The following is a 25,054-nucleotide window of genomic DNA, read 5'->3' as shown; positions in this document are numbered from 1 at the left end:
CCAGGCTCCCCCCACAAAAATGAAAAGTCAGCAGCTACAAATACTGTAGCTGCTGACTTTTGATATTAGGACACTTACCTGTCCAGGAATCCTGCGATGTCATCACCCGAGCCGATTCGTCAGTCGGCTTCGGGTGCAGGTGCCAGCATTTTAAGTAGGGGAAACCGGCAGTGAATCCTTTCAGCCAAAGTGTCAAATGTGGCAGTGGAGGGGGGAGTTCCGCTTATAAACAAAGAGCCACACATCAGCAATCTCTACATGAAAATATTAATTCAGTTAAAAATTTGGTAAAATCCTTTATTTAAAATCATTTATTTAGAATATATTTAGAATAGTTCTCTAGGCATCCCATAATGGTCTTACATCAAGCTCTCATTAGGGTTGATTTACTAAAACTGTAGAAGGAAAAATCTGGTGCTGCTGTGCATAGAAACCAATCAGCTTCCAGGTTTTATTGTGAAAGCTTCATTGTACAAGTTGAAATTAGAAGTTGATTGGCTACCATGCACAGTTGCACCAGATTTTTCACCCTCCAAATGTAGTAAATCAACTACACAGATTTTTTTTTCATACTCCCATCTTGTATTAGATTGCATTATACAGTTTCTTCACTGTCCCTTGATGTGTTTTTCACTTGAGAAAAAAAATCAGTATTAAAATTGAGGGGCCAAATCTCTCCTACATTTGTTTCTTAACACTTCACAACTGGAAGGATTATGTGACTCTAATAAAAATATGTTCATAAATGCTCACAAGAGTTTTCATTCTGATGTTGTCTCCGGAGAGATCACCCAGTATAGTGCTGCTGAGCATTTTCATTCAGTTTTAATAAACTTTGTATTTTTTTGTTTTTTTTTAGTTACTGAGCACTTGTGGATTTTCTCCTAATGTCTTGGCTATAGGTGGAAAAGATGGAGTCATCAGCCTTCCCCTGCAAAGAAAAAAAAAAGACATCAGGGATTTGTTTTTCCCTGATACCCCATTTTAATGGCATATAAAAGCCCCTTTGTTGGGGGTAAGGGTGTAACCTGTGGCTGCAGTGTTGGAAAGTAAAAGTTTACAACTCCCTACACCTTACTCAAGAGCAATTAGATCACTTTACTGTTATAATTGTGTATGTTATCAGTACAACTGAAAAATAGGATCAGTGTATGACTACAACAGTGAGTGGAATAATAGATGCTGCTGGTTCTAAAAGAAAAGGCAATCACTGCTTGCATGCATGTTGTTGTTTTGTTTTATGTCTCTTAAGGCTATTTGTGGTAGAAGCAAGGAAGCAATTAAACCTCTGTAGTGTATTGATGTGCTTTTACTTAACATAATGCTGTACATTCAAACAATTACAATTATCAATTGCAATTATAGGAATATAGTACAAGACTGACCGATATACATACAGCACATACTAGCTACTCCATAACGAATAAGCATGAATAATGGTCTGTGTGCAATTAGAATAAAGTTACTTAGCTCAGGTTATAGCAGCTTTACGATCTCCATAGGCAACCAGGATCCTAGGCTTTATTCTACTAGTCTTATAAATCAGTAATCAACGGTATCTTATTAGAAACCACTCAAAGACACCATTAGACTAACATCATTGTGCCAATGTGTTTAAACCATATACATAATATACATGAAAATTGGGTGCTGCTATTAAAAATACACTGTAAATAATAAAAATATGTGATAAACCAAATAACCACAAATAATAGCGCAACCCTGAAACCAAAAACATTATAAATAAATGAAAATATTGAATAATATTAATATTAATATTAAATCCACCACCATGTGCGTGCAATCAAATAATCAGTGCACAAAACAAATGAAGAAGTCCGCATATAATCCATTCAAGAAAGAAAGACTTTCTTGAATGGATTATATGCGGACTTCTTTATTTGTTTTGTGCACTGATTATTTGATTGCACGCACATGGTAGTGGATTTAATATTAATATTATTAAATATTTTCATTTATATATTTATAATTTTTTGGTTTCAGGGTTGCGCTATTGTTTGTGGTTATTTATTCTACTAGCAATTGTAGGAAATTGGGGGATGTGTCATCCTTAAGTGTAGTTCCTTCTTGCACAGACCTTCATTGTTGTTATCTTTCTGTCAGCTTATGCTGCCGACCTTTTATTTGGAAAAATTCCACATGGGCATATCTTTTTCTTCCTTAGTTAAGGTCAAGGTCAAGCTACTCTTGACTTTGGTTACCTGAATGCATGGTATGACCAGAATACAATGGAAGCATCTAATTGCCAACTGACAATTTCCTAACATACAGCAATAGTATCTATGTTACCATTGTATTAGAGGACAGCTTGAGCAAATGTTTACAACAGCATTTGTTTGAAACCTGATGTTTATTTCTAAAACAAACAGATTTTTTTCTATGTACGTCTGAGAAAAATCAGAGAACACACACACATCACAACACAGTTGTCCAACTGTGTACAACTGACTAAACCAGACAAAAAAATATTAAACTTTTGTAAGTAACAGTGATTATTTATTGAAAACATGCATTTTTTCACACTGAATATATTATAGGAATATATACTTTATATTTAAGGTAAACAAATGTATATATACAGTATATAGCATCAATTGCATGTGAAGACCTATATTGTAAGTGCTGGTAGAAAATACAATATGTAAAGTAGTATCCTGCTTCAATTGACGGCTTCAAATGTTTTCTTGTTAGTAGTCATTATTATTATTTATTATTATACAGTATTTATAAAGCGCCAATGGTTTGCTCAGCGCTGTACATTACAAAGGGGGACAGAACATGTGACAGAACAATAACAATACAATGCAAAACATGAGGGGATTCAGGGCCCTGCTCTTTCGAGCTTACAATCATATTTTCTCTCTGTATGCTATGTATGCTATTTACTATAGGTTATAGTAAGTGAATAGTAAGTTGCATTTTTTCTGTTTTCTTCTTCAGCCTTAACCCTTACAGCTATGATGAGAACTGCCTAAACATTAGTGAAGATCACATTCCACTAGCTGCCTTGCCACTGCTGGCCATCTCTTCTCCTCAGTACCAAGATGCTGTTGCTATGGTGATCAGTCGAGCAAATCAAGTTTACAATGAATTCTTGAAGTCTCCAGATGGGACTGGCTTTAATGGACAGGTAGGAGGAATTCAGTGGCAAATATTCAACACATTTTTTAAATAAAAACGTGTATTTTATTTTTGATTTTTGCAAATCAGAATATACTATATGTACTATATAGTGTTCCACCAGTGAGAGTTTATCTGTGAGCTTTCACTCAGTATTAGATAAGTGAAGTGAACTTCTGCGTCTACTATACAATATAAATAAACAAACAAATAGGTGCTGCTGCTGAAATCAATTGCGTTCTCATAATATCAACTAAATAAATTAAATAAATAAAGGTTATGTAGCGCTGCTAATGAATATCAATCAGTACTAAAAAACAATACAGGTGGATAAACTGTGCTCATAATCGTAATGTGAATAAATGACCAAGAACATAGACCTTAAATATAAATTAATGAATAATGTGAATAAAGATACTAAAGTGCTTTCAATAAATGAGTTCATACATTTCCAAATATCAGATGATCTAAAATATAAATTAATGAATAACGTAAATAAAGATACTAAAGTGCTTTCAATAAATGAGTTCATAAGTTTCCAAATATGACATGATCTGACACCGTAACTATAATTCCACTGTGAATGTGAATTTTCATGCTAATAACAGTGCCACTCCGTGCTCACAGGGCTCTCACCTCCAACGCATGTAAAAACTATGTGTTAATAATATGACGTCTCCACACAGCCAGACCTCGCAATATCTCCTTATCCGTTCCTCCTTCCATATAATGGATCCTTTTAAGAAGGTATTATAAATCCTCCGTCTCAGCGGATACCAGTCAGCTCCAACGTATGTAACACATGCATGTATTTAAGAAGACATCTCCATAAATCCGGACCTTGCAATATCTTATTTAGCCACTAGAGGGCTATCAACGCCTCCTCCCATATAATGGATAATAGTAGGTAATAATGGAAATCCTCCATTCCACTGGATGCCAGTACCTCCCCCAAATGAAAGAATGCCTCATATAGTGTAGTAAGTCAGTAAAAAAAAATATTTATTAAAATCACACTTACATTGTATATTAAAATGACAAGCGCTTTAAATGGGCAGCACAGTGCCTAAATGGCTAGCACTTCCGCCTGGCAGTACTCGGGTCGCTGGTTCGAATCCTAACCACGGTACCACCTGCCTGGAGTTTGCATGTTCTCCCTGTGTCTGCGTGGGTTTCCTCTGGTTACGCCGGTTTCCTTCCACACTCCAAAGACATGCTGGTAGGTGAATTGGCTCCTGTCTAAATTGGCCCTAGTATGTGTATGTATGAATGTAAGTTAGGGACCTTAGATTGTATGCCCCTTGAGGGTTAGGGACTGATGTGAATGTACAATATATAAGTAAAGCGCTGCGTAAATTGACGGCACTATATCAGTACCTGAAATAAATAAAACAACCATGGATCTTCTCACTTTCTCAAACTGCCTGAGCCCATGCCCTATGCGTTACATCACCGTCACGTGATTTCATCTGGGATCCCCTAATGAAGTCATGTGACGGTGATGTAAGGTGGAAGGATTCACATATTAGTCAACTTGTGGTTCTATAGCACTTCATACCACTAATATATTATAGCTAGAGTATATCAGATATTAGGCAGGTGATCTGGACAGGTGTTTTAAGAGTACAGGATATCCTCTCTCCTTATCTACATACATAACTGAAGGAGTTCTGTAGTTTACAGAGATGAAAACCATGTTAATTCATAACATTCAGCAGAGGAAGGGAGCAAAAGAAAATATGAGCTCATTAGATTTCTGGCATGATCAGCATTTTTTTCACTTTTCAAACAACTGCCAACAATATATTTATTAGACCAAAATGGAGCAAATAAAATAAGTTAATTGTTAGGGTTTACATTTGCTTTAAAGCTACTACAATAGCTTTTAAGCTACATACAAAATGTATACAGTATATGAAAACTTTGTAAACCTTTGTAAATTGCCTGACTTTCTGCATGAACGGCTCCTGCACATTACATTTGCTTACATCCATTAAGCAAATTGTATCCAAAATAAAGGTCCAGTTGGTAAAGAAAAATATGCAAAACATTAAGATAATGACATATTTAAAGGTGTAATGAGCCTCAAGAAGTCTACTTAATTAGATTTTTTTACTTATTTAAATTATAATAAACAAACAGACATTACATTGCCAATATTAGAGTAGGTTATAGAGAAAAATAAAATAAACCTAATCACAATGTCAAAACATAAACAAAATAACAAATCACAGGAACATAAAGATAATGTATAAAGTGCAAAGTAGATTCAACCTTCCTCGATTACATAATGCTGATTATTAGAGATAAAATCTATAAAGATTCACATTTATTAGCTATATTGACACTAAGTTATTCCAGAGAAAGGAATGTGTGAGAACATAGTATTTATTATTAATATGAACGTGGTCAAACCAAGGTTTCCATTGTGCCATAAATTAATTAAGGCATTTCTTGTATATGCAAAGGTGTTTTTCTAAAGGTAATGAAATGCGAGAAAGTGTTTTTACTGTGAGATTTATTCCAGATTTCAAGGTGATCAATATTGAATTGGCAAAATATATTGTTGTATTACAGTTCTGAACTTTGGTGTGAAAGAAATATATTCTTTCAACTATATTCAACTTTTTGTTAGTGTTACTAAACCCACAACAGTAAAATAAGTCTGTATATGCAGTAAAGTCTGCTTGTTATACTCACTGTGGAACCTAAGGGGTTAATCTTCTGCATTGTGTAAAAAAGCTGTTTGATTCTTTCTTCTCTGTTCCTCCCCTTTTTCAAGCAACCACCACTTATCTCCAGACTGAACCGTAGGCATGCACATGCTCAGTTTGTTGTATATTGCTAGAGAGTTTTTTTTTACTTGGGAGAATGCATGTGACCATCACAGGGCCAATCAGCACTGTCCAGACAGAGGTCAGGGAATTTCCATCCTCCTATAGCAGAAAGAAAACTCCTCCTACAAGCTTTAGCTATTGCTGGGCTGGACACAGATAAAAGCCACAAGACTGCTCTAACTGCTGATGAGAAAAGGTATTTAGCAGTTTATATTTACTAAAATAATTGCACTTCCACGTTCTGTGTACTGTAGGAGACCAGATATAGTGAATGCAGGGTCCTGGGTTTAGTAACGCTTTAAGTATATCTGATATTATTAATATGGAGTATGTATCCATATTAATATGGATAATTAAATATGGAGTTCCAGTATTCATTAAATTTGGGACACATTAGTCACATATGTGTCTTGCTTTGAGGAACCTCATCAAAATTAATTATTATCATTGGAGCTATTACTATTTTTACAGGAGTTAAGTACCATATATGTAAACTTTTATATTGAAGTTCTGGTGTTTTGTGAAATGAGATATAAAGTAATTTTACTTATATACTCCTTTTCTTCTAAAGTGAGTTTACAGCTGTATTCCCATTGCCATTATCCCCAAGTAGATAAGTGGACATCTGTCATATTTATTAAAATATTATACATTTTTTGTGAGTCTGGGTAAAGGATCTTTTAAAAAAATGTTTTTAATGTACAAAATATTGCAAAAGATATACGGTATGTGTTACAACACAGATGTACTGTAGAAGTTTGGATCATTTACTTCGTATTTTTTCCTAAAATAGTTCCAAATTCAATATAATATTACTATCTTCTGTCTGTAAATCTTTTATCTTCTAAATATTCTTCTCTTTTGGGTTTAAGACGTGTCAGCCTTTTAGTGGAATTTTGGTTTCTTCTTTCTCCAAAATGATATTATGAAAAGTCTCTGTACCTTTTGGGAAAAAAAGGTTTGGATATTTTGACTAGTATTTCCATTAAGAAAAATACAAATTTTGGTAAGATTACTGTTGTACAAGTTTTAATAAAAATAGGTTTTGGCCAACCAAGATAGATATATTTTTCCTAATGTTCAAACATTTTTTTCAATCTCTTTAGACAATAATTTAAATTAGATTTAAAATAAAGGTTTTCAATAAGTTCTATTTTTCTTAAGGGATATTATTAATGAAAATATATGACCGAGAAAAATAGAAATAAAAATTTGAAATCTTACTTAATTTCTCTATTTATTTCACTACACCGAGTCTTAATGGCTGAATTATGAACAGTTGTGAGACAATAAACTGAGAAGTCTGAGTTATGAAAAGTAAGAGACCATCAGCGAAAGCTGATTTTGTATTGTTTGTTGCTATGCCATGGATAGCATTGCTTTCTCTACGTTTACATGGTAGTATTGCCATAGCTAAATATTTTGAGTAGTGGAGAATGGTACCCATTATGTAATTTTTTTTTCTAAAAATGTCCACGTGACATGATCAAATGCTTTTTCTGCATCTGTCATTACTAATAAGGATTCTAGTATGTGGTTTGAAGTGTGGCTGAGGTGTGATGTGAAGGTGTCCCAAATTTGGTTGCTGAAAATCTGATGGTTTGACCTGAACTTCAACCAAACAAAATTTCAGAGGACCTTAGAGAAATTGTAGGCATGCAAAAACTTTGAAAGCAGACAAACCTAAGAACATGTTTATCAACCCACAGTAAGAAAAACCTTTTACAGGAGGAGGAAAATATGTTACTTTCAGGAAAAGAGTGTGGTGTGCAACATTGGAGGTAAAAGGGAGCACACTTAATAAGAAAGGTATTCATGGGAGTCCCCCACGACAGAAACCCTTGCTCCTCAAAAAATATGGCTGCATTACTACAGTTTTCAAAAGACCACATGGATGAGCTACACACATCTAGGACAATGCTCTGGATTGATGAGAAAAAGTTAAAGTTTTGCATTATTGCAGTAGTAGTTTTTAAAACCACATTGTCTAATTTCACAGTTTCTAACAGAATTTCACATTTCCAACAGCCTGAAAGCCCATTCCTGCTTCCAACATATCCCCCGCCCCTCCCCCCATTACTTTCCTAGGCATTTATTTTTTTTAAATGTCCATTGCACAAATGTATTTTCTATATTCAATTCAATTCAAATGTTTGGTGCAGATATATGATGCACCAAGCCCTCCTGTGTCCTCCGATGAGGGGCCAACCTGAATGCTGCAGAGAATGAGGCTCAAATTAATGATGTAAAAGCCATTTTCTTCAGCATTCTCTTCAGCATGTGAGCTCAGGCTGGCTCTATGCCATGATGTCATGGGCTTAAAAAACTATTTTGAATAAGCTGGGCAAACCAAATAGGAACCAACAATAGATATCAGAAGAAGACCAGACAAAAAGACATTTAGTAGAGTGCAGAAGGATTAGAACTTTTAGCAGTGTTTTTACTGTTGTCTGTACCTTTCTGTCCAGTAGCTACTGTGCCACCTGTATCTTGTACAGGCTTCACAGAGTCAGAAAGTGAAGGAAAATCTTCCAGTGGGGCCACAAACAAAATTAAAAACCTAACAGAAGTGCTACCTGCCTCAGTGCATGTATTTAGAATATATCAGGAACATTTGTATGTTTAGATTACACTAAGTGTAGAGGTTTTTAATAATAACTTGGTGTAGAATAGATGCATGGTACTCAATTTTTTTCTAGGTGCTGGCAAACAGCAAGCCGAGAAGAACAGAAAACACTTTCAGAAAAAAGACAGATTTCTTGCAACCATAATGACTGCAGACGGCTAGACGGTTTGGCCTTGGCACATCATCACAGGGCTACAGGCATTTGTCGTACAATACAAAAATGTTTCAAATTTTTTAAATTGCAGGATGGCTAAGTGGCTAGAACAGTCTTCTTTGCTGAAATTTTGCCATCATTATTAGCATTATGGCCAAGAGTATTAGATACTATTGCAGGACAGCATTGGTATCTTGCACTGAGTGAAGAATGTTAACTAGCTTTGTTGACAGGCTAGAATTGTTCTGTGTTGGCAACTTGCCTAGTGTATGTAAGTTAATCCAATGTAGGTACAGCGCCATTCCTGCCAATGTTTTGAGTAAAGAGAACACTCAGCACAAGTGACAACTGTCAGCACAATGTATGTGGATAAAGAAAAACCCTGGCCACAACTCCATTTAGGCAAACCTTGAAGAATAAATGTGCAAATAAAATCCATTAATTTTCTTTTATACCACCTTTTCAAACAACAAATTCAATAATATAGATGTTGAATGAAAACATTGGTGTATAGTACAACACTTTTGGTAGCAAACTGTCAGTTTGCTCTTAGCTTAATAAAGGGCTAGAAACGGTCCAATACTTTGCTATGTGAAATAGGTGCTTGACTGTTTTGTACTGTCATGATTTTGCAATAAAGTGAAAAAGTTGTTAATACAGACAAAGACTTGTGTGAGGATGTACTACATTTTTGCATGGTTGAAGTTCCCCTGAGTTACCAAAGGCACTGAACAAGGTGCATGCTTCTAAATTACACATCTGGCAGTTAAAAAGTACTTTATTCCAATTGGACAACATGCATTAGACCAAAAAGAAGGACATTGATGAGGAAAGAATAACAAAGGGATTTAAGTATAACACAGGGACAGCTGGGAGCAATGCAACCTATATGCAACTACAAATATCAGCACAAGTGTTAGAACTAGTAGCTCTAACCTAGATCTGTTGCTCTGTTCATACTTGGTATTTGCATCATTTTTTTATGTTGCATGGAAAAAAAAAATTGGTTGAGGGTCCATCTCTCAGGTGTTTACCCTGGGCTCACCTTTGTCTTAAAAGGGCCCTGGCCAACAGAATTCTCTGTTGGCAATTTGGCAGATACTGTATGTTAGCACTTGTTCTCCTAGTGAAAAACATTCATTTAAAAATGTTTTAAAACAAAATGTGTGTGTGTCATACTTACTGTGTGGGACTTATTTTCCCAGTACAGTAATTACATGTGCCTGTTTAGATCTGCATTGTCTCTCCATTGCCTTGAGCACATTGTGCTCTTTTTCTATGTGACTTCTTCAAGTCTAGTCTTCATGTATCATACTGTTACCTACATAGTTTCTATAAACGCAGCTGTCAGACATATTTTGGATAAATGTTTTCAGCTGAGGTCAAGTCGTTGTCTATAAAGCTAGTCCGCTCTGCTCAGATCATTGACTTAATCCCAACTCCGATAAAACAAATCCAAGCTGCTCATCTCTAATTAGGTTCACCATCTGTCTGTCTGGGAAAAACACAGTGCTAGTATGCACTTTTGTGTTCACTTTATACAGAACATTGGAAATAACTAAATTAGTATTAAAGGAACCTTGTCTTGAAGGAATTTTCATGTGGAAACAACAGCCCACCACTTAAAACTGAGCTCCTGTCAAATACAAAATTGTGCTTTAATGTAGCAAAAGGCTCACCTTTGTAGAACATCCTTGTATTCCATTGTTGCCAGTTTCATTCTCTTGCAATGCTTCTTGAAAGTTGTCCTGTCAGTGTTCTTGTCTCTTAATGTCCTATTAAAGCATATCTAAACCCAAAACCAAAAATGTTATTTACTGCAGGCAGTAACACACTTCGTGTCTTAGGGTGGCTCCTCTACACCCTTGGACAGCAGCACTGTATGGAGAGAGTAATGTAAGTTAGACTTAGGTTTACAAAAATTATACATAATACAAGTAAAATATAATGAAAGTAAAAAAAATAGGGGTTTTATATTCATAATGTTTTTTCTAGTATTATTTTTTTTGTTAATTTTGACCTTCTACCTCTAGATTTATGACCTTTCTAATTATACTTGTTTTGTAGTCCTGATGAAGGGGGAGTGTGTTTGGCCCCTGAAACACATATCTTTCTAGTCTGCTATGAATCAATTTTATCATTAAATTACTTTGGACTTTTAGATGTTTGCTTGGAAATGTCATTGGCTTGTACAGGTGAAACTCGAAAAATTAGAATATCGTTCAAAAGTTAATTTATTTCAGTAATGCAACTTAAAAGGTGAAACTAATATATGAGATATACTCATTACATGCAAAGCAAGATAGTTCAAGCCGTGATTTGCCATAATTATGATGATTATGGCTTACAGCTCATGAAAACCCCAAATCCACAATCTCAGAAAATTAGAATATTACGTGCAATCAATAAAACAAGGATTGTACATAGAACAATATCGGACCTCTGAAAAGTATAAGCATGCATATGTACTCAGTACTTGGTTTGGGCCCCTTTTGCAGCAATTACTGCCTCAATGCGGCGTGGCATGCAAGCTATCAGCCTGTGGCATTGCTGAGGTGTTATGGAAGACCAGGATGCTTCAATAGCGGCCTTCAGCTCTCTCTTCTGCATTGTTCGGTCTCATGTCTCTCATCTTTCTCTTGGCAATGCTCCATAGATTCTCTATGGGGTTCAGGTTAGGCGAGTTTGCTGGCCAATCAAGCACAGTAATCCCACGGTCATTGAAACAGGGTTTGGTGCTTTTGGCAGTGTGGGCAGGTACCAAGTCCTGCTGGAAAATGAAGTCAGCATCCCCATAAAGCTCATCTGCGGAAGGAAGCATGAAGTGCTCCAAAATCTCATGGTGGATGGCTGCATTGACCCTGGACTAAATGAAGCACAGTGGACCAACACCAGCAGATGACATGGCTCCCCAAATCAACACAGACTGTGGAAACTTCACAGTGGACTTCAAGCATCTTGCAGTGTGTGCCTCTCCATTCTTCCTTCATACTCTGGGTCCTTGGTTTCCAAATGAAATGCAAAAGTTGCTCTCATCAGAAAAAAGGACTTTGGACCACTGAGCAACAGACCAGGTGTGTTTTTCTTTAGCCCAGGTAAGACGCTTCTGACGTTGTTTGTTGCTCAGGAGCGCTTGACAAGAGGAATACGACATTTGAAGTCCATGTCCAGGATCCGTCTGTGTGTGGTGGCTCTTGATGCACTGACTCCAGCCTCAGTCCACTCCTTGTGAAAGTACCCAACACTTTTGAATGGCCTTTTCCTGGCAATCCTCTCCAGGCTGCGGTCATCCCTGCTGCTTGTGCACCTTTTTCTTCCACACTTTTCCCTTCCACATAACTTTCTATTGATGTGCTTTGATACAGCACTTTGGGAACATCCAACTTCTTGTGCAATTACCTTTTGAGGCTTTCCCTCCTTATGGAGGGTGTCAATGATGGTTTTCTGCACAACTGTCAGGTCAGCAGTCTTTTCCATGATTGTGATTCCTACTGAACCAGACTGAGAGACCATTTAAAGGCTCAGGGACCCTTTGCAGGTGTTATGGCTTAATTAGGTGATTAGAGTGGGACACTTTGAGCCTAGAATATTACACCTTTTCACAATATTCTAATTTTCTGAGATCGTGGATTTGGGGTTTTCTTGAGCTGTAAGCCATATTCATTACAATTATGACAAATCACGGCTTGAACTATCTTGCTTTGCATATAATGAGTCTATTTCATATATTAGTTTCACCTTTTAAGTTGCATTACTGAAATAAATGAACTTTTGCACAATATTCAAATTTTTTGAGTTTCACCTGTATATGGCTATTGTATTTTGACAACTGCAGCAGCCACCGCTAGTTAAAGATGAACTCCAGTCAGCCTTTAAAAATACATTTTACATCCCACCTACCTCATAAGGTTCAAATGTAGTCTACTATTGTGTAAAGTAGAGGAATACTTACCTTATTTTTGTTCGCTCAAGAGCCACTGCTCTTTCAGATCCATTTCAGTCCAAAAATGTGGGCAGGGCCTTAATGTCCTTATTTGGCTGGTCCTATATTGTATATAAAGATGTTGGTAGAGGGCTGCTGCATGACCAGTGAAGAGAAGTAGCTTCTTAGGACCAGGCCTCCATCCTGAAACCAGAGGGCAAGAAGCCTGCAAAAGTAAGGAATAAGGTAAGTATTTCTCTATTTTACACCCTCCTAGAGTAACAAGTATTTAACCCTTACTGGGGGGGGGCACACATAAGTTATTTGACATGAGTTCAACTTTAGATATCAGAATGTCCCTAACCTAGCCACAGTGCTATATTAAAGTCTGTCAGATAGTTTTGGCATTCAAAAGTTATACAAGTAGGAAGTAGGTTTTAAAATGTTAGGTCCTTTTTTCAGGCATGCGGCAGTGGGTAGGTCCCTTTTACAGGCATGCCTTAATTCTTGATCTGTAATTTCATTAATAAGAAGTGGTATCCCATTGCACCTTGCTAACATGTGTGCATAACAAAGTACAATTTGTTTTACTGTTTAGAGATTTAAAGAAAAGGCTTGCACTGCTTTGATGAAATTTTCACTTGTAGGGCAGCCCCTTGAAATGAATGGGCTGCCCTTAAAGTGACATACCAAAAGACACACTGTTGCACATGAATAGGTATGAAAGGAGACTAAGACAAGCTCTTTAGCCACAGCCACTGTAGAGAATTTCATCCTCAAGTTTGCAGCTGAGGCGTCTCAATTTCACTTTCTCTTTGTAGCTTAGTTCTCATTTCCCAGCACTGCAACAGTGAGTTGGCAGCCTCACAGTCTTCAGATTTGTAATGTAATCAACAACAGGTGCAGTGGAAGCGGGGAAGTGGGGAGAGAGCAAAAGTGCTGAATTCCAACTTGAATGACTTCACTGCTTGTATTGTGAGCATTTGAGGATGAAGTGCTCCATAATGGATGTAACTATAGAGATCAGTGAGGGCCTGTTTTTACTGCTACTGCTACTGTCTACTGCTCTTTAAGAATATGTCCTGTAAATAAGACAAAAGATCATCAAAGCACAACCAATATGGTTCCTCCCATGGACATACTGTATATTCACATCAGGACCACCCGCCTACATCACTGGCCTCTTCCAGAAGCAGGGTATGCGCATGTGATTAGACACAGTGGAATTTTGTCAGAAGGTCCCAGCCAATTAATCAAAACCTGCTGACTGGCCCATCACATCTCAAAGCCTTGTGCTGACAATCAACACAGGGCTCTGTACAGAGGGAACAATCTCTTTGTTTCTTCCCTTTGCAAAGCAGGGATGAGAAACTGAGAGACATAGTAGGAAAGCAGCACATTTTACACATATTACACATAGTTAGGCACACATTTAACCCATTGATCACCCTAGATGGTAACCCCTTCCCAGCCAGTGTCATTAATACAGTCACAGTGTATAGTATTATCACTGATCACTGTATTAATGCTACTGGTGATTCCAGTGGCAATTAGTTCCCCCCAGCGTCAGTGTCAAAATGCCCGCTGCACAGTCCCATTGTATGTCCAAGTAATGTCCCTAAGAATGTTCGCAAATGATGTTAGGAACGGGGTTCATATGAGACTCTACTAAATATGAGCTAGTAATTATCAAGCCCTGTTAGATGAAGAATCCTATACAAGTAACATTGGAAACAGCACTCATACACTACCTCAGAGGTCACTCATCACACACCACACCACAAGCTATATTGATACCTAATTATAAGGAAAAATGTTCTCTCAAAAAAATGGTGGGCTAATGTTTGCATTCACAAAACACTTGATAATTACTAGCTCATATTGAGTGGATTTGGGTATAGTTTGGCAGATATATTTATGCGTCTACTGTATTAAATCCTAGGGGTTGTCACCCCCTTTCCTGAGCATTTTTTGAGCCCTGTCCCTAATATTATTTGGGAGCATTCTTAAGGTTATTTCTTGGAAGGTAGTGTATTTTGGTATGTTATGTACCAGCCAGCACTTATTAGAGCTCATACCTGGAGTTACTGTATGTCAGAACACTTTTTGGCAGATACCTACCTATTTATTATAAATGTATAATAAGGTTATTTTTAAAACAAATGGTCAAATTAACCACATTTATATACATGGGCCGGATGGGAGCAGTTCAGGGGCCGGTGGCCGTTTATAAACCTCCTCTCCGCTTCCCTGCGTGTGCGCGCTCCCTGGGAGAGAGCAGCACCGTGATCAGGTGCCCGCTGTTTCCTCCGGACACAACGGAACACAGATCGTTGAACGGGACCTCTGTGTGAGGTCCCGATCATGTGATCACTGATTGGCCAATCAGTGATCACATGAAGAGTAGTAAGCAAGATGTCACTTCCTGACATCATTGCTTACTACTTGTGAAATCTGTGAATGATCACAGAGGTCACATGGTTCAAGGCTATTCACAACAGCCTTGTACCATGTGACAAGCTGTGACCAATCACAGCTCACACAGTATTTCTCAATGACTGCAATAATGCAACCAGAGAGGAGACATTATTGCTTTTACAGCCGTTATGGGTGTAAAAGCAATCAGTGTAAAAAAAAAAAAATCTTCATCACCCCCCACAAGTAGTACAGTGTCACTATGGTGACACTGTACTGCTAGGGTGACAGTATCTTAAAAAAAAACATGAATAATAATATAAAAAAATAAAATAAAAATGTAAAAAAAGTTTTTGAAAATTACAATTTTTAGTTATAAACTAATTTGGGTTATTTTTTTCACTATAGTGATACTGTACTGCTAGCGTGATGGTATGTACAAAAAAAAACAAAAAACATAAATAATAATATAAAAAAAAAAATAGAAATGTAAATATAAAATTAGAAAAATTATAATTTTTGGTTATAAACTAATTTGGGTAATTTTTTTTTTACTAAAAAGATAACTGAATACATTTTGACCAAGATTTATGAAGAAAGATTACTTATTTGCAAAACAGAAAAAGACATTTTCATTTATATAGCAAAAAAATTAAAATTCCAGTGGTGAATAAAAACCACCAAGTTTTATCTGTCTCAAAAAAATCATATGGGTACAGTGTTACATGACCACGCAATTGTCATTCAAAGTGTGATAGCACTGAAAGCTGAAAATTGTCCTGGGCAGGAAGGGGGTGAAATTGTCCAGACATGAAGTGGATAAGAGCCTATATGTGTTAAAATGGTGTGAAAATCATTTAGGTAAGCAGGGAGTTAAAACGTTTTTGTTCTGCAAAACAGTGCATAGCAGTGGTTTGGTTGCAAATGATTTGATAACAGAAAAGAGAGAAAACAGAACCTCTAAGTGTAGACTTCGTATGATGTTTATTAGCAAATATGTTAGGCAACTCACATGGTAAAAGTAATAACAGGCTCATCATATGACCAAAGGTGACAGGACTGCCATTCCACAAATGATGAACACCATGGGCACTGAGATGTATGACTGGCTTGGCCAGAGGAAGCTGGCCGACACCTCTGTTGTTCTGAGGCATTTGCTGGAATGCAACTGTTGACTGCAAGCGTCTGGCGTTGTGACATCACCAAGGTTGGTCAATGCGTTTCTGAGTATGGGCGAAGTCCAACTCCTCTGTCTTTGGTATTATGTGTGGAGACTTCACTAACTACTTTGGTCAGTCAGTTGTGCAATCTTTTCTTGGCTCCACCCCTTTCTCCTGACATGCCTCGCCCCAGACACTTGCAATCCATGGTTATGTTCCAGCGAACGCCTCGGAGTGACAAAGGTGTCGGCCAGCTTCCTCTGTCCAAGCCAGGCATATGACTCAGTGCCCACAGCATCTTTCCTTTGTGGAATGGTGGACCTGTCACCTTTGGTCATATGATGAGCCTGTTATTATTTTTACCAGTTACCTAACTAATTTGCTAATAAAATTCATACGAAGTCTATACTTAGAGGCGCTGTTTTCTCTTTTCTGTTGCATGTTTGGAGCCAGCTTCTGCTCTTACTTCAGCTTGCCTACAGTGGATAGACTTGTTATGAGATATTTTATACTGGACTTTTTTTGAACATCTCCTTTGTATATATACTGATCTTAGGACTATCTGATTTACACTGTTGTTCTATGCGCCTTATTTTTAACCTTTCTAAATTATCTGATAACCATGGGCATTGTTAGGGATCCAGGTATGACCAGAAATGTGTGGACTGACACAGGGAAGTAGCAGGCTTCTTTTTTTTTTTTTTTTTTTTTTTTTTTATGGGTTAAGTTATTATATTGGATCTATATGGAGCCAACAGCTTGCACAGAGCTTTACAAAATGTAAAGTTACAATACAACTCAATGCAAGAAATTCAAGTATGTAGCTGTTAGGGATCCGGGTATGACCAGAAATTTGTGGACTAACACAGGGAAGTAGCAGGCTTCAGGAACACTGGCGTAGTCAGGGCTGGAGAGGTGGAATGGTCAGGCAGGCCGTAAGGTACTGTCAGGCACCGCCCGGCGGGATCTCTACTGACCCACAGAACAGGATTCCCCAGGGCGCGGAGTCTAAGCCCCAGTCTGCCTTTTCACCAGAGCCCCTGATGGTGGGGATGGACTTGGTGCAGGACTGAGACCAGGTCACGGCCCCTGAGTGCACCCAACTGTGGTAGAGGGGTCCGCCGAGGGTATGTAGGTAGGAAGCCTGATGTGAAGAGGCAGAAGGTGTGAGCAGGGATGGCTGGATCTGTGCAGGATGGATGGATCGTCTGGGTAGCGTAAGGCGTAATCAGGCAGGCCAGGTCAGCAACGTGCGGGCAGCGAGGTACCGAAGGAGCAGGCAGAGAATAGTCAGGGTCACAAGCCGGGTTCAGGAACTCATGGGCAGCGCGGTACAGAGGATCAGGCAGAGAATGGTCAGGATCACAAGCCGGGTTCAGTAACTCACGGGCAGCACGTGTCAGGGCTCCAGGGTATGACCAGAGGTATGTGAACTGACGCAGGGAAACGCAGGCTTCAGATAAGTTATAAACAATATAATTTATTAAAGACTAACAATACAAACATAAACGCAGTGCAATACTAAACCATAACACAGTGCAAACGAACCAAACCAAACCACCCACAGATAACAGTACATACAATGCAAGTGTCATCAGGCAGGCCGGGTCAATAACAATCGGGCAGGTAGGTACAGGGGGTCAGGCAGAGAATGGTCGGGGTCACAAGCCAGGGATAAAACAGGAGAAGTCAGCAGAGGTCCGGATCAGACAGGGTCAGCAACGAATCAGACAGAGACAGGGACAGGAACAGGGATGCAGGAACAAGATACAGGGCCCAGGAAAAACACACACCAAGGCAGAGACTGCAGGTCTGGCCATCCCTTAAATACACCTGCATAATCAACTTCAGGTGTTTGGCTGGCTGCAGGGTTGAGTCTCTGATTGCTGGGAGCACCCGCTGGCCAGCTCTGGTACTGCAGCCCACAAGGCAGGTGAGTCCCACCATTACTGGCAAGTCCATTCCTGACAGTACCCCCCCCCCTCAAGGAGCGGCCTCAGGACGCTCCAAACAGTCCTAGCTGGGCAAAATGTTCCACCGCCCGGGATGGTAACTGGCGGGATATCAAAGACTGGCACATCGGGCAGGACTCCGGGCAGCGGCACACCGGGCAGGACTCCGGGCAGCAGCACACCGGGCAGGACTCCGGGCAGCGGCACACCGGGCAGGACTCCGGGCAGCGGCACACCGGGCTGGACTCCGGGCAGAGGCACATCGAGCTGGACTCCGGGCAGAGGCACATCGAGCTGGACATCGGATCACCAGGCGGAGCGGCAGGCACCGGGCCCCCAGGCGGAGCGGCAGGCACCGGGCCCCCAAGCGGCAGGCACCGGGCCCCCAGGAGGGGCGACAGGCATCGGGCCCCCAGGAGGGGCGACAGGCATCGGGCCCCCAGGAGGGGCGACAGGCATCGGGCCCCCAGGCGGGGCAACAGGCATCGGGCCCCCAGGAGGGGCGAAAGGCACCGGGCCACCAGGCGGAGCAGCAGGCACCGGGCCCCCAGGAGGGGCGACAGGCATCGGGCCCCCAGGAGGGGCGACAGGCATCGGGCCCCTAGGCAGAGCGACGTGCATCGGGCCCCCAGACGGAGCGCCGGGCGCCGGGCCTCCAGGCGGAGCAACGGGCGCCGGGCCTCCAGGCGGAGCGACGGGCGCCGGGCCTCCAGGCGGGGCGGCGGGCGCCGGGCCCCCAGGCAGAGCGGTGGGTGCCGGGCCCCCAGGCGGAGCGGCGGGTACCGGGTCATCAGGCACGACAACGGGCATCGGGTCACCAGGCATCAGGTCATTTGGCTCGCCAGCGGGCACCGCGTCATCTGGCAAGGCAGTGGGCACCGAGTCACCAGGCACGACAGTGGGTTCCGAGTCAACTGGCATGACCACGGGCACTAGGTCAGACATTGGATCGTCTGGCTCGACAGCAGGCATCGGGTCACCAGGCATCAGGTCATTTGGCTCGACAGCGGGCACCGCGTCATCTGGCAAGGCAGTGGGCACCGAGTCACCAGGCACGACAGTGGGCTCTGAGTCAATTGGCACGACAGCGGGCACCGGGTCATCAGGTACCGGATCGTCTGGATCGACAGCGGGCACCGGGTCATCTGGCGTTGGATCGTCTGGCTCGACAGCGGGCATCGGGTCACCAGGCATGACAGCGGGCACTGGGTCACCAGGCATCAAGTCATTTGGCTCGCCAGCGGGCACCGCGTCATCTGGCAAGGCAGTGGGCACCGAGTCACCAGGCACGACAGTGGGCTCCGAGTCAACTGGCATGACCGCGGGCACTGGGTCAGACATTGGATTGTCTGGCCCGACAGCGGGCATCGGGTCACCAGGCATGACAGCGGGCACTGGGTCATCAGGCATGGGATTGTCTGGCTCGACAGCGGGCATCGGGTCACCAGGCATGACAGCGGGCACTGGGTCACCAGGCATCAGGTCATTTGGCTCGCCAGCGGGCACCGCGTCATCTGGCAAGGCAGTGGGCACCGAGTCACCAGGCACGACAGTGGGCTCCGAGTCAACTGGCATGACCGCGGGCACTGGGTCAGACATTGGATTGTCTGGCCCGACAGCGGGCATCGGGTCACCAGGCATGACAGCGGGTACTGGGTCATCAGGTACCGGATCGTCTGGATCGACAGCGGGCATCGAGTCAACTGGCCTAATGGAATCATCAGGCTGGATCAGTTCATCAGGCTGGGTAGAAACATCATGCTGGGTGGAGGCATCAGGCTGAATGGAGGCGTCAGGCTGAATGGAGGCGTCAGGCTGGGTGGAGGCGTCAGGCTGGGTGGAGGCGTCAGGCTGGGTAGGGGCGTCAGGCTGAATTGTGGGCGCCGAGGCACCAGGCTGCACCACGGAAGGCAGGTTCTCAGATGGGAGGCTGACCGGTTTGGATACTGGCAGGATGGTATTGGTTGGAAAGAACTTTCGCCTTTTCCTGGTTTTAGTTACCGGAGCACCGTAAGTAAGCGCAGGTTTGTAAACGGATGGAGCAGCTGGAGACAGAGAAGAGCTGGAGGATGGAACAGGGGAGGGAACAGTTGCTACAGAGGGCTTCTTTACAGGGTTAAAGGCAGAATAGGTGCAGCGAGTGGGAACAGGGTACTGCCATGCGGTAGATAGCAGGGTATACTGGGCTGTAACTGGAGGTGCTGTTGGGAATGCAGGAATAGAGCTTTGAAGAAATAGATTAGAATCAGGACTGGGTTTTTGCAAGCTGACTGAGGCTGGGTGCAACAAGTCTGACCATGTCTGCAGTATGGGTTGAACAAAACTCAGCTTACACAAAGCCTGTCTGACCAAAGACTGCACTGCGTTTATACAATCTCTTAGTACCTGTTGTGAACATGCAGAGTAACGCTCCAGAAAGTAATCCACATCATCCTCTAATAACCATACCAGGGACTCTACCTGGTCGGCACTAAATGGGGGTAAAAATTCATCCCTGCATTTGGGGGTACCAGATGAAACCAACTCAGCACAAACCTGAATCAATGGCTGCACCTCAGAGAACTCTGTGCCCTGATCTACTAGGCAATGAGCGATCCGTATACATTCTAGCAGTTCATCCCTGGGATACTCCTTCAGAGTTTGATAAGCATACTCTGTCATCAAGCAGAGATAAATACACAACCTCATCAAGATCCATCCTTCCCAGCAACAAGCCAAGATGGCTTCCCTGTGCAGCCACTTCTGGTCAGGATTGGCCTTGGTGTAATGTCAGGGCTCCAGGGTATGACCAGAGGTATGTGAACTGACGCAGGGAAACGCAGGCTTCAGATAAGTTATAAACAATATAATTTATTAAAGACTAACAATACAAACATAAACGCAGTGCAATACTAAAACATAACACAGTGCAAACGAACCAAACCACCCACAGATAACAGTACATACAATGCAAGCGTCCTCAGGCAGGCCGGGTCAATAACAATCGGGCAGGTAGGTACAGGGGGTCAGGCAGAGAATGGTTGGGGTCACAAGCCAGGGATAAAACAGGATAAGTCAGCAGAGGTCCGGATCAGGCAGGGTCAGCAACGAATCAGACAGGAACAGGAACAGGGATGCAGGAACAAGATACAGGGCCCAGGAAAAACACACACCAAGGCAGAGACTGCAGGTCTGGCCATCCCTTAAATACACCTGCATAATCAACTTCAGGTGTTTGGCTGGCTGCAGGGTTGAGTCTCTGATTGCTGGGAGCACCCGCTGGCCAGCCCTGGTACTGCAGCCCACAAGGCAGGTGAGTCCCACCATTACTGGCAAGTCCATTCCTGACAGCACGGTACAGAGGATCAGGCAGAAGGATGGTCAGGCAAGCCAGGGGTTAAACAGGAGACGGTCAGCAGGGTCAGGAACAATGCAGAGTCGGCAACAAATCAGATAGGCAGAGGAACAGGAACACAGGATACAAGGTACAGGGGCTCATGGGAAACATACACCAAGGCCCTGATCACAGGCCTGGTCATTCCTTAAATACACCACCTGCAATCAGCCCCAGTTGTTGGCTGACTGCAGGAGTGAGCTTCTGGCTGCTGAGAGCACCCACTGGTCAGCCCTGGTACTGCAGCCCACACGGCAGGTGAGTCCCACCACCAGTGCTGAGTCCATTCCTGACAGGCATACAAAGGTTGGAGAAATTCATTTTAATCAGTGGCCCCTCCCTTACCAGATGGTTGAACTAGAAGTTTCTATCATACAAACAGAGTTGCAAAGCAAGCTGTGCTGTCTTTTCATAATTCATTGTGCTCTGGAAACCCTTTCTCAGGTACAAAATATTTATTTGTAAAAACAATGAATGTATACAGATAATAACAAATATAAAGCAATATTAAAAATCTATACACTTAGGCTGGCCATACATTCTAAAATTTCCCTTTAGATTTACCAAAAAACATATAATACAAGGTCAAACCTAAACAACATATTCAATTTGTATCCAGTCAGACAGGCCCTTGCACTACATATGTTCTGTCCCCACATGAAGGCGAATGAAGGTTTAACTGATAATGGCTGTGTAACTTCCTACCTTCGTATCCAAGCAGTGGAGCAGACCGGACCGGCAGATGCTCAGGTTAGATGGATCCAAACGTATACACGGGAATGAAATCAGCGTGGGTTTATTTGATCCAAATACAGCGACAAACAGTGATACAATACTGTAATGTAGTAGAGGTATTGATGCTGTCCTGTGATATCTTTCCTGAGGCTACCTGCTGGTCAAAAACTGATGCCTTCACAAGCCCAGGGTATTGAATGTCCTGTCACACAGCTATAAAGCACATAAAAATGGCTGCAGGAAGTGACCAGAACCAAGGCTTGCCTAAAACCACGCCCAGCAGAGAAAAACCTTACTAGCTATAACAGGGGCATGCAGCATGCAAATTCTGGCCAGCAGATGGCAGCAACAGATCAAGACATAGAAACAAACATGGTGAAATAAGAATTGGTGATACAATGCACAGTTAAATAACAAATATGAGGGGAACAGCACAACATAGTTGAAGGTAAACCTAAAGGAGATTTACACAAATTGCACAAGAAAATTGTATAATGTATGGCCAGCCTTAAAAATCAACATAAATAAATTTAGCTCAACATGCAAACATATCTGAGGAAACTGAAGGTATAACTTTGTTTTGCATTGTGCTCATGGGAAGCACATCTAAGAAGAAAATATAGATCTAGATTATTTAAATGCATGTACAATGTACATCTAAAAACTGTAAAACTGTGTAATAAATTGGCCAGCTGTTAGCAAACAGCTCAAAAAAATATGGACTATAATGCCTCTGTTGGGAGCTGTATACTTGTAAGTACATTCCAGAAATATGTAGTTTGTCCTCTACTCAGTGAAAATTGTTTTACTTGAATTACCTTTTACAGAGTGGTTGTTCATGTTGAAATAAAGCATCTAATCATGGGCTCAGAAGGAGCAACAGAAACATTTCATTTCATCTTTTTCCATTGAATGTAGTGTGAAAAGGTTGGGAAGGCCAGCAGTGAGGCATGAGTCTACAAAAATCCAGCTGTTCTTTTCCATTTACAGCTAGACATAAGTAAAATATCATTACTCTTGAGTTGCAACAAATTGTCGATGTTTTGAAAGACAGAGTTTTCTCAAATCCAGAGATTTTAGATATTTCTGGTAAAGCACACTGGTCAGCTTTCCATTACACTGATATTTTTATTCGTAAAAGAGGTCCTATAAAAATGTATGTCCCTGTCCAACAACTTGAAGCCTGTAGTGAAAATTAAAGCAGAACCCCGTCTACAGTATTTTTTTTTTCATCCTGCTGTACACTGGCTGGTGGGAGGACTTAGGCAAGACGTCTGCAGTGATGTGATGGCTCCACCTATCTAAGCTAACAAAAACTGCTTTGCCTAGATGTGAACAGTACTACTTGTCTGAGTTACTCTTCCACACTCCTAACTATGCCTGTATAAGTGGATAATACAGCACGCATTATCACCTGAAGTTGGGAAACAGCATATCAGTTGTACTCATTGAGAAATAACAGTGCATGCGCACATAGAGAGTAGGGATGAGCCACATTGCCCTGGGTTCAGTTTGAGCATGTGTTTTGGCAAAATAATTTCATCTGTTGAAACCAATCTTCATTGAATTCAATGGAAGCCAAGACTGTCAAATACATTTTTTTTTAAATTAATAGACAAAGTGTTAAAAAAATAGCATAAAAATTCCATCCATCTGGGAGCAGTGAGCTTTGAAAGCACTGACATTTAGAAAAGAAAAATGTTTTTAAATTTCCAGCAAATAGCATTTCCTTTCTAGCTGATATCTTGTAAAAACGCACAGAGATCCCTCCAATAAGGTTAGAAATCAGGGATCAAATACTGGCTTCCCCTACACGGTGATTACCGAAGATCTCCAATGGGGAGGAGGGCTGCTTTGTTTACTAACAGTCCTGCTCCCTGTCGGCTCGGGCACACTGCTCTGGATGGCTGTGCAGAGCACAGCCTTCCAGAGCAGTGTGCTTACAGTAAAGCACCAACACTCCGCTCTCTAGTAAAACACTCCCAGGACACAACCCTTGTTAACCCCTTCCTGCCCAGTGCCATTAGTACAGTGTCAGTCCTTTTTGTTAGCACTGATCAAGTGATACACGTAAAGAAAAAAGTAACCTAGAAATAGACATCTCCCCGAGCTGTCATCAGCTATATAAGGAAGGGACAAAGAAAGTAATGACCTCATTGATCAAATATGTCCATGACCATTTTTTGTTTATGTAATTTCCTGGATATGGCGAGTGACTATATTTGGACAGTTTTTATATAACTCCCAAAGACCCAAGAAAAGTCACACTTTCCCCTTGAAAGCAAAATAGTAAAAAACCTTTTTCTCTACTTAAACTCAGAAACCCATACACCAATAATAAATAAGCTAAATAAATAAATTAAAGTTCAAAAAATTAATCCAAAAGTAAGTCCAAAAACAAATGTCCAAAAATGAATAAATTAATAGTCCACCACAATATATCAATCCAGTGTCTCCAACTTTTAATTATGAAAAAGTGTAAATATGAAAAAGTCTGGAATGGAGAATTAAAAGTTGGAGACACTGGATTGAGATATTGTGGTGGACTATTAATTTATTCATTTTTGAACATTTATTTTTGGATTCATTTTTTGGACTTTTATTTATTAGTTTATTTATTATTGGTGTATGGGTTTCTGAGTTTAAGTAGAAGAAAAGGTTTTTTATATTTGTGTTGTAACTGCTATCCACACCCCTTTAAGTGACCAGGGTTTCCTGACCATGTAAGCCCATGTGACA

The 25,054-nt window shown here is 41.1% G+C and overlaps 1 protein-coding gene across 1 annotated transcript in view; it reads left to right on the top strand.

Moving 5' to 3' along the window:
* Positions 1 to 25,054, top strand: part of PITPNM3 (PITPNM family member 3) — a 728,404-nt gene that overhangs the window by 529,327 nt on the left and 174,023 nt on the right. Inside the window, exon 6 of the mRNA XM_089683787.1 lies at positions 2,962 to 3,151. Coding sequence (XP_089539913.1) covers positions 2,962 to 3,151 — 190 coding nt within the window. The remainder of the gene's footprint in view (positions 1 to 2,961; positions 3,152 to 25,054) is intronic.

The sequence above is a fragment of the Staurois parvus genome, unplaced genomic scaffold (genome assembly GCF_062004578.1).
Source record: "Staurois parvus isolate SC_StPar_1 unplaced genomic scaffold, SC_StPar_1.0 ptg000321l, whole genome shotgun sequence".
NCBI classification, from domain to species: Eukaryota; Metazoa; Chordata; class Amphibia; order Anura; family Ranidae; genus Staurois; species Staurois parvus.
This window is presented reverse-complemented; position numbering and strand designations above follow the sequence as displayed.